Consider the following 10,959-nt stretch of genomic DNA (forward strand, 5'->3'; position numbering starts at 1 on the left):
CCAAGCTGTACTGGGCTGACTACACACCCGCTGTAGTTGCTGGAACCGTGCTCGTGAGCCAACACAATGAGCCGCCAGCACAGTACGGTTCTGTTTGGCATGATAGTGTAAAAAGACTAGACTCTGACAATGAGTAATGATGGCGCTGGGCTCAAAGCAGACCAGGCCATCGCGGTGATGCAGGGCAGCGAGCTTACAGCAGCGTTAATGATAGCAGTGTCCTTCCACTGTGGTGCCCCAGTGACCGCCCTCTGTGCGTGCGTGTGTGTGTGTGTGTGTGTGTGCGCACGTGTGTTGGGAGCTGCCAGCCCAGCTCATCACTGTGTATGCAATGGTAATTGTGATACATGTATGTCATGTCTAAACTAGGGCATTTTCAGTGACCCGGGAGAGCTGGCATTGCGCCAGCCTGTTAGCGAATTACAGCTGTGCTCTCGGCTAAACTGAGAATATTGTTTTGGCATTTTCTGTAGTCGGTAATGCACGTTTTGTGAGATGTTCTCGAATGATTTGGTTCCCATCGTTTTAAATCTTGGCTGTGGTTTAGTTCTCCGGGCATAAAATGCACTGAACATAAAGTAGGTACCAGCTATTAGGAATGTTAATGCCCTCTACTTGGTCTTCATTTCCGAGTGATCGGCTGCTAATTGGGGCAGGAAAATAAAAATTTGTTGGTCAGTACCCCACAGAGGCTGTTTTTTTTTGTCTGTTTTTCTCCACAAAATCTTCAGCTCTTGCTCTCTCTCGTAATTTAATTTCAGATGACACCGTGGAGAAAGATAAGGTAAAGAAGGCGGGCGACTGCTGCAGGAAGATCCTCAATCACGTCAACCAAGCGGTGAAGGAGTCTGAAAACAAGCAGGTGGGTGTGATTTAGCGTCATCTGGGAACGGAGGGGACAGCAGCACAGCCACATCTCTCTTATCTCATTTCACCCCTGCTCGGCCTACAGGGCCTCAGCCACCCGAAAATCTGTCCTCTCTTTTCTCCCACTGTTCCTCTGAGAGCATGCAGAGATGATGGATTGCAGGGAAAATATGGGGTTTGTGTCTGTTGTTTAGAGTGTAATAGTGCCTGTAGCAGCAGAGTATCCAGCTTACGCCTGTTTTTTTCTGTGTGCCTCTTTCTTGTTCTGTTTCTCCCCCTCCCTCTTTCTTTCCACAGAGGCTGGAGGACTACCAGAGGCGGTTAGACCTCTCGTCTCTGAAGCAGACAGAGAACCCCATGATTTCAGAGCTCAAGGTGAGGCGATCTATAAAGTGTTTTCTGCTCCTGCCCTCAAAAAGACTTCACAATACAACTCTTTTAGTTTGCAGCCACAATTGACTTTAAGCAACATTTTAGTTTGTTTTGGTTTCTGCAAGGGAGCCACTGCAGTTATAAAAGGGGAAATGATTTGTTTAAATGTCAGCTGCTAGTGCTCGAAATTTGACTAGATCATGCAGTTCCATTCTTTGGGCTGGAAGAGTATTTTTTTCAAAGTGAAAGCTAATAGGGATCTGACTAAACAAGTAAGACCAGCTAATCTGACCTATTGACCTTTCCACCCTATACTCTCAGAACCTGGACCTGACCAAGAAGAAGATGGTCCATGAGGGACCACTGTCATGGAAGGTCAACAAGGACAAGACTATTGGTATGCTTTTGACTTTATCAGGCGTTTATGTGGATGAGTAGGGCCAAGGAGGTTTTTCCTGACCAATGTGATCCAACTAGGGAAAACTCTTGGCCCTAGTTGTAGACTACAACTGCAAACACAGCCTGGGCTAATTCAATGTCAGGTCATGTGGTCAGGAAAAACTCCATGATGTAATGGGAAAAATTATAAAAGAAACACCATCGTTGCCTAATGAGATATAATACTAATATAATTGTGACATCTCTATCCAGCGTAGTGTTCTATGTAATTCTGTGGTTAAATCTCCTCTTCTGGTCTCAGAGCTGTACACCCTGCTCCTGGAGGACATCCTGGTGCTGCTGCAGAAGCAGGACGAGCGGCTCATTCTCAAGTGCCATAGCAAAAACCTGTCTGGCACCGCCGACACCAAGCACATCTTCAGCCCCATCATCAAGCTCAACGCGGTGCTGGTGCGCTCTGTGGCCACAGGTGAGTTGCCATAGAGATACAGTCATACCATTCTTTTCCCTGACAAAAGATGGCCACCCTGTAGTCATGCAACCTGGAATGCAGATATCCATTCTAGTGTTCTATTGAAATCTGTTACAGTACCATTTTTTTTTTTTTTTTGCTTACAACATGATTCCATATGTGTTATTTTATAGTTTTGATGTCTTCGCCTATTATTCTACAATGTAGAAAATAGTAAAAAATAAAGAACCCCTGGAATGAGTCGGTGTGTGCAAACGTTTGACTGGTACTGTAGATCCAACCTTGTTAATAACACAGTGACTCCCAGCTCACATTACACCCTATCCCCCTATATAGTGGACTACTTTTGACCATAGCCCTATGTGACTGTGGTCAAAAGTAGTGCACTATATAGGGGGATAGGGTGTAATGTGAGACAGTCAGGAGTACCCTATTTTCCTGCTGTTCCCTCTCCCAACAGACAACAAGTCGTTCTTTGTTCTCTCAATGTCGGACAACGGGGCCCAAATCTACGAGCTGATGGCCCAGACCGTATCAGAGCAGAGAATGTGAGTCCTCCTGACACTGTGGTTTGGTCATTATAGCCACAACGTTAAAACCCCATTCAGTTTAGCTTAATTCACTGGAGTAGGTAGAAGTTAACCCTAACCACTGATACAGGGTCAGATCTTTTTCTTACCGGTCCTAATAGTGAAGGTTAGCAATGGAGGTAGGGTTATCTGATCCTAGGTCTAGTAAGGAACACCTTTTACCCTCAGTCTACTCACCTCTGTCACTGTGTGTCTGTATCTGTTTTTATCTTTGTCGGTCTGTCTGTGTGTTGTCATCCTCCCTCCACCAGGTGGCAGCGGCAGATCACCCAGAGAGCGGACGCCATGAAAGTGAAGCCGAACAGCGTCATCCCCTTACCTCAAACGGAGTACGTTCCTCCTCTCAGTATAAAACTTATTTTGTGTCTTTGGTTTTATTCATCAGCAAATGTATTTTATGATGACCATGAACTTGCTTCTCCTGATACTGACTCTGTGTTCTCTCCCATCATGTCAGTGGAGAGAGAGACGGTGTGGAGATCATCACTGCAGGCATAGCCCAACTCAGTAAGGACCCGGACCGCATCTCCTCTGGAAGCAGCCAGTCTATAGGTAAACTAGCAACCCCATCTCTCCATGTTCCCCCGTCTATAGGGATATTTGAGAACTTCTTCAGCAGCAGTTAGGGACATTGTGTAATGTGCAGTGGAAGCTGATGTCACTTTAGAACACAGGAAAGGCTTATTTCAATGGCTGGACTGGAATGTATGAAACAGAGTCCATGTCTTTTGATACCTTACCATTTATTCCATTCCAGCTATTACGTTCCCGCCTCCACTAGTAACATGCTCCAGTAGAATCCATCTAGATTGACTGAATGCACATCAAGGTTTCCTTATTCGCTCCCCAGATAAAGAGGGCTGCGCTGCCTCTGGAGGCGAGATGCAGACCTCTCTCCCAGATGCCAACCCATTTGAAGGACTCAAGCCGGAAGAGGAGGAGCCCAACCGGGAGGAGGGGCTTTACGGGGACCCGGACCTTGCAGATAGGCTGCCCTTCCGCATGGCCGTAGACGGGCTCAGCGAATCGGACAGTGTGGGCTTCAGTCCTTCGAGAGCTGACGATGCCTTAAAGACATGTGAGTGAAAGGACATCTGCCTCAATCGCCTAGGTCTGGAGTGGGTTAAGACTTTCCAACCAGGAAAAATATAGTTAGTTATATGAACCCTGTCAGATTGGTTGGTCAAGGATAGCTTTCCACCCTAAACACACATTGCATTTATTTATTTTATGTGGGTGAGAATTGATTCATTTAAAATGTCACACGCACACTCCTCCATTGGTCTTAACCGTATCTTTGTCCTCTAGTGTCAGCGCTGAAGCAGGTCCTTGTGACCCAGCTCATGTCACAGGAGGACGGTGAAGGCGCCGGGCGCTCCTCCTCGGGGGGCGGGCGTCTTCTCAGGACCACGTCCCTGAGGACCCCCGTGGACAGCCGGGCCCGGGTGGCGGTTCAGAACGGCTCAGGGAGGTGCACCCAGGCAAGCCACCCTGAGGACCCGGCTCAGGACCTGGTGTCTGGGGACACGGGCTTCTTTGAGTCCCCCGAGGATTATGGTAAACTTGCAGTGTGTGTGAGAGAGCAGTGTTTTTTTTAGCCTGGTCTTGGGGACCCATGGGGTTGCAAATTTGTGAATGACGGCTCGATTTGGTCTTACGTAGCAAATTTTGAAATTGTGTTATTTACATTGTATAAAAGTAGAGACTCAGAGCTAGAAAATGGTATACCATACACTGCAGTTGAGGAACAATGGGAAATAAATTCTGCTTTGAAAGTTGATAAAGTTGTAACCTCACTTTTGAGAAAATGGTACTACTACTGGAGATACACATTCAGCATCATTCACACCCTCTTAAGCTATAGCCCCACCCATCTCTTTAATGGTTGATCTGAGTGCTCTGTCCTAACAGCAGTCAAGCACCCAAGCTAACATTGGCTAGCTTACAGGCTACTTCCAGACAAAAATGTGAGAACAGCTCACTGACCATTTTACTTGCCCGAGCAGAGCTGGTTAGGCTGTTTTTATGTTTTCCAAAGCGTTGGTGACAGCAACTGTGCTGCGGGCAACAATTTTACACTTTTTTGCCAATGTTTACTGACAGTGGCCATATTCAACGGGTGTTGAGTGTTTGTAAATTCATCAGTTATTCTGTGCACACTCAGATGAGAGTGCTCTGAAATTGGAGTAGATAGCCAGAGCGAATTTACCAGCTACATCTATCCACAGTTTTTGCAGTGACATCATTGACGTTCTATTGAAATGGTTACTTGCATAATGGAGTCTTTTTGTTAAGACATGCTAAAAAAAAATGTACCATAATCCCAACTCGTGATACTACCCTGCATGAATCTGCAGGTAGCTAACCAACCAGGTTCGATGTTAGCTGGCTAACATTAGCTAATAATTAGCAAAGCAAATGGCTCTGAGATACAAATAATATTACACGAAACGTTAACTAGCGAGCCAGCTAGGTAACGTTAGCTAGCTAACAGTAAACTTGAACTTCAAATGAAAACTACTTTCTGACGAAATTAGAAATGTGTAATATATGAAAATGTAGTGAGCTTACCCATATACATGGACAGACACTTCTCACTCTCTCACAGATGCCATGTTTGCCCTTAGTTTGAAGACGTAATACTTAGCAATCATACTCTAATTTCACTGATTTCAAAACTCGGCCCTCCAGAAAGTGGAGAGCAACACTTATGCAGTTCTACTACGCAATATATATATATTTTTTAAAGCAGCGTTAGACAGGATTACCTACACATACTGACCAGCTCAAATAGACAGAAGCGTGCTACATGGCAGACAAATCCGAACTCATCTCTCGGCATGTCCAGCCAGCCCAATCATTACCTCAGCCAATCATTGCTAGCGGGAAGGTTGCTTACTTTTTCTGTGGCTATACCAACTAAGCTCGTAATTTAACAATTTTATTCATATTTACAGATGGCATACTAGTTTGTTATTAAGGCACATGAAAGTTCACATTTCTGCCCAAAAATGCATTTTGATTAAAAAAAAGTTTATGTTCAAATGGCTCTACTGTGAAGTGGTGACGCGCGACATACGCCTTGTCCTGTAACAAGTCACATTTTTGTTCTAGCTCAGCACCAACCCACCTGATTCAGTTCCTAATCAGTTGGACCTTGTTGCGTCTTCCAGCAGGGTACTTGGTCTTGGAGGGCTACGGGGGCTCGGGGGAGAGCAGCACGGACGACGACCTCCAGGCCACGGGAAAGCAGCTGAGCGCCTCGCGGGGCTGCGGGGCAGGAGACTCTGGGATCAGCCTAAGATTCTCCTCTGCCTCACAGGCAGGCAGCATCTCCAGCTTCAGCCGACAGGTTCTGTCCCACATCCGAAACCTGCAGACCAACCTCAACCACCTCAAGGTACATGGATGGATGGATGGATGGATGGTTGGTTGACTGATTGATTTGTTGACGTTGGTCGACTGACTGGGTGAGTGGTTGACTGACTGGTTGGTTGATTAACCCTCTAAAGTCTGAGCCCTGTTTAAGCCGGAGGATATGAAACATTGAATTTGGCATTACTGGTATTAGCCAATAGAAACGCATTGAATAACAGATAGTCCCCCAAAAAATAAAAAGGAAGTTTGCTCTGAAGTGTCTGTCCTTTATCTGAGAGAGATAATAAATATCAGGAAATTATTGTATAATTTTTTTTACATGTATTTATCCCCATAGTTTTGGGTAATAAACTACCTCCAAATATACTTCCATTCTTCTTAACTGGTATCAGGGAATTCAGATTAGTCTTGTGAGGCTTGTGGGCATCCTAGACCAAAACAGAGAGGGCCAATGTGTTCGTCATCTTTCAATAGAGTGTTCATAATGTATGCCACACTGTTCGAATGCTACAGGCATTTTTGTGAGAAGACCGATTTTTTTCACCGGGATGTCTCATGTTCTGACAAACATTGCTTTAGCTCTGCCACCTTTCTCATGCAGATTCAGAAGGGTGGATTGAGACTCAGCCCATGCAACAACAACAAAAACATCTCTCTAGCTTAAACAGACAGATTTTGATGGGGATTTTTGTTATGTTCATTTGATTTCCGCGGTGCCACGGAAATTGTAGGCCAAGGGTTCATTAGTAAATGGGACTTTAGTGTGTATCAAATCTGATTGCAGACTGATCCCTGCTTGTTTGTTTTCTCTCAGGAGGTAGAGGCCAAGTATCACAGTCTACTACGCCAAAGGCTGGCCAGGTCATCGACAGACATGGATGATAACAAAGGTAACATGGCTGTACTCTTACTGATTCCTTTTCTCCCTTTCAGTGTCTCAGTATTTATTAGAAAACCCAAGAGCATGCGAGGTGTGACAGTTGAGTTATTGTTTATGGTCTGACTGCCCTTGCCTTTTCTGTTATTATCTTGTTCCTAGATAAGAGATAGTCATGGAAATCCCACCCCTCCCCGGCCCCTGCATCAGGCCGTAAGGGAGGACGTGAAGATGGAAGAGTTGATTTCTGCCTCCCTGCTCTCGTTGACCTGGATGTCCTCTTAGCTTGTCCACTCAACTGCTGAGTGCCCTCTTCCTCCTCCCACCGTGGTTCTCCCCGAGAGACTGAGCATGAGCGAGAGACAGTTGGAGGAAGGGTGGTTTCTTTGGATCGCCCCCCTGCTCCATCCGTCAGCACAAGGCAATCAAGGAAGAGGGACTGTCCCGAACCTAGCCCCACCTGCCCCCTGGCCCTGCCCCCACTCCAATGGCAGTGGGTCGCCCAGTGTCTCCCCTCCTTTCTCTCTACTCCTAGTCATCCCTGCAAGAAAGAACTATACCAAAATGTACAAAGCTGTGTGTTTAGGATATATATTATACACAAAAAAAAGTGAGAAGAAAAAGGAACATTTTAAGATAATGTATTACGTTTTTTTGTTTTTAATCCCAAAATGTATTTATTTTCTCTTGTGTTTTCCCATGTTGCTTGCATGCTTTTTTTGGCCATTTGGACCTCCTTTTAGGCTGCTCCACCCAGTCTGTGCACACGCTATCCTATCTTTAATGAACACAGGAAGAATATGCTTGGACTGAGAGGGCATAGAGTTGCACTTTGCGTGGAGCCCCCATAGGATGGCGTTTAAGCAGCATGCCAAAGTCAGGGGCTCTGCCCTGGTCCTCAGTGCATTTCTACACCTGGCTAAAACTCACCCCCCACTCCCGTTGGTAATAATGCCTGGTTTCCCCCTCTGTGCTGCCCATGCTACTGCTGATGTGCCAGTGATCTGACAATTCTAGCTGATAATGTCACAAAGTTCACACATTTATAAATGATCAAGTTGGAAGGTTATGCATAACTTTAATAAAAAAAATACCATGACATTTCTAAAACTTAACACGGTTTATTCCTTTTAGTCCTGTTCTTTTGGCTTAGGTCCCCCCCCCAATGTGGCTTTGTGGTCAGAAATGGGGATATACTTTAAATGTTCTCACCTCTTACTTCTGATCCTGTAGATAAATCACTACAACTATTTGATTAACAAGGAGACAAGATGGGACAGAAAGTTACTGTGACTGTTTTTTCAGCACCATTTTCCATCAGTGTGAGCTAACTATTGGAGGAACATGGAGTTATCCTACTCATAAAATGTAACCGTCATAGTAAATGTAAAGCTTTTTCTCTACAGTGTTGCCCAATACTGACCAATCAGGTAGGTAGTGAACTAAATATTGTGGCCTATGAGTTTGACTACGAAGGAACATGTTGCTAAGCTTTTGTTAGGTAACTGTAAATTCATTTAGACCCATATACAATAGTTTTGTATTTCTCAGATTTCAACTGTTTTTACATGGAATGGATTCAGCAATACCATCACTTAATTAATCAAGAACAAGGCAATCATGTTGTCCTTTTCCTCCTATAGGAAGATTAATTCACTTGACATACACCAGTAGGGGCCAGGCTTTTACCATCTACCAGATAGACACGAGCAGGACCCACCCTGAAACATGCAATGACATCAGTGTTCTGTCTTAAACAAGGAGTTATTTTGCTGCTAAATGTGTATCTAGTCTGTTGTTATCTGATTCAGCTCAACATATCTCATTAAAAATGTTCTTCAGGCATCGGTCTGAAAGCTTAGCTACTGTCAAAGGTTGATGGCTAAATATACCCGAGAGAAAATGACATTGTATCCTATTACTGCAAAGCAATGTCTGAAGAATAACTAAATCTGCTTTGGAATTTGATTCATGTAGTTATCAAGAGTTTTGAGTTAAGTCTAGACTACTTGACAGTGTGTGCTGTGCACATTACTTGATTTTACATGTCTTGCTGGAGAGGAAACAGAAGTCTCTGTTCACCTATAATTACTTATTCTCCTTTGAGTGACACATCTCCTGCCTCTCCTCCTGAAGACATTCTGCAATGAAATGAAGACCGAGAAGAGAGAGGGATGGTAATTGATTGTCACATTTTCAACATGCACATGTCAATTACCTAATTTGAAGTTCTAGACAAAGGAGTGCACTGTCACCTCAGGAGGGTCACTTCAGTTTGACCTACCGACAAGCCATAGTTTTTCTCATTTTGCCTCTTGCAATATTAAGTTATTGTGCCAATGTATAAGATAAAATGGAAATAGAATCTCTGATCTAAGTAAAGGTGTGTTGATGTTGTCAAGTGACCGTTTCTTCTTGCCAATAATATACAATTATATTTTCAATGTCATTTCCATGCACCACCTTTGCTGCATCAGTTACAAAAAAGTGACCTTTTCCTGCGAGGTGTATTACAAGGAGATTTGTCTCGTTGAGACACACGTCTTCACAATTTCATGCAATTTTCTGTTGCTTGATGCTCAGTTTCACCGAGAAGTGCTGTCTGTTTGTGATATTGCGCGTAATAATGGTGCTTTAAGTGTGACTTAATTCTAAGATAAGGATGTTTGACGATATGACTCGCTTCACAGGAGACGGGTACGTGCATGCTTCCACCTGGAGTGAAGCAATTTTCACTCAGGCAACTGAATATTATAGATGCGTACATACCCACAGAATACGCAAAGGCACACGCAAGTGTTTTCCACTGATCTTGATGTGACGTTGTTCATTGTCACTTTACGATGACAACTTTCACTACTGCATACATGTAGCAATCAGCCACTAAGCCACTTTTTTCCCCCTATAAACTATAACATGTTTTTGTATTATTTGAATGACTTGTTTCTGGTAGAGCAGTGCTCATCAGGGACAATATTTGGTAACCCATCCAAGATGAAGAAAGCTGCTCACACAATTGACTGCTGTCAGAAATCTTAATGTAGATTTTAAATGAATCAGCCACTTAGATGGTCGTTAATGGTACACTGCCTTTGTTTAATGAGCTGTGGCTCTTTTTGGAGTCTTTGTCTTGTTTCTCTGTACATATACACTGTACAAAAATATGAAGTTACATGTTACAGTTCATAGAATTTATATTTCAATTGATATAAATTCATTACACCCTAATCAATGGATTTCACATGACTGGGAATACAGATATGCGTCACCTTTTCTTTCTTTCTTTTTTTAAGTATGGGCGTGGATCAGAAAACCAGTCCGTATCTGGTGTGACCACCATTTGGCTCATGCAGAGCAACACATCTCCTTCGTATACAGTTGATCAGGCTGTTGATTGTGGCCTGTGGAGTGTTGTCCCACTCCTCTTTAATGGCTGTGCGAAGTTGTTGGATATTGGTGGGAACTGGAACGTGCCGTCGATCCAGGTAATCGCAAACATGCTAAATGGGTAACATGTATGGTGAGTATGCGGGCCATGGAAGAACTGGGACATTTTCAGCTTCCAGGAATTGTGTACAGATTAGGATTGAATATTTTCCCAGTATTTTACAAATGATCCATCCCGAGAATAAATCACTTTTGTCCCATGTAACCCAGTATTGCCCGCCGAAACGAAATGTCATTCAAAAGCATTATGAAGCATATAAATAGGCCTATGTCCGGATTTGATTAGAGCTTTGATCGAAAATTCAAGCCTGATGCTACCTCTGCCTGATGAGCTATACATTAAATACATTTTATGAGTCCAAGCCCAAAGAAGACAATGATTGTGCTGTTATCCAATACATATGTGATATACTGCAGGCTACTGCACATTATGCACGACAGAAAAACATAGAAGCCCATAGATTTGTAGCTAGCTATATGCTCTCTTGGGTAAATTAAACTAGCTCCAGTAGGCTAATCTTTTTTTAATTGGGAACTGTATTACTGCATTATATGGA

The 10,959-nt window shown here is 43.8% G+C and overlaps 1 protein-coding gene across 5 annotated transcripts in view; it reads left to right on the forward strand.

Annotated features, from left to right (window-relative positions):
• The window catches only part of LOC135546061 (rho guanine nucleotide exchange factor 12-like), a 69,833-nt gene extending 61,763 nt beyond the window's left edge, over positions 1–8,070 (forward strand). For all 5 annotated transcript variants that reach the window (XM_064974171.1, XM_064974172.1, XM_064974174.1 and 2 more), the window contains 12 exons: positions 762–862; positions 1,165–1,242; positions 1,561–1,636; positions 1,940–2,107; positions 2,571–2,658; positions 2,952–3,029; positions 3,158–3,252; positions 3,551–3,778; positions 4,009–4,257; positions 5,874–6,100; positions 6,893–6,968; positions 7,118–8,070. In XM_064974171.1, the coding sequence (XP_064830243.1) occupies positions 762–862; positions 1,165–1,242; positions 1,561–1,636; positions 1,940–2,107; positions 2,571–2,658; positions 2,952–3,029; positions 3,158–3,252; positions 3,551–3,778; positions 4,009–4,257; positions 5,874–6,100; positions 6,893–6,968; positions 7,118–7,128 (1,475 nt within the window). In that variant the 3' untranslated portion in view covers positions 7,129–8,070. The remainder of the gene's footprint in view (positions 1–761; positions 863–1,164; positions 1,243–1,560; positions 1,637–1,939; positions 2,108–2,570; positions 2,659–2,951; positions 3,030–3,157; positions 3,253–3,550; positions 3,779–4,008; positions 4,258–5,873; positions 6,101–6,892; positions 6,969–7,117) is intronic.
• The last annotated feature ends 2,889 nt before the right edge of the window (positions 8,071–10,959 follow it).

Source organism: Oncorhynchus masou, chromosome 9, assembly GCF_036934945.1.
Source record: "Oncorhynchus masou masou isolate Uvic2021 chromosome 9, UVic_Omas_1.1, whole genome shotgun sequence".
NCBI classification, from domain to species: domain Eukaryota; kingdom Metazoa; phylum Chordata; class Actinopteri; order Salmoniformes; family Salmonidae; genus Oncorhynchus; species Oncorhynchus masou.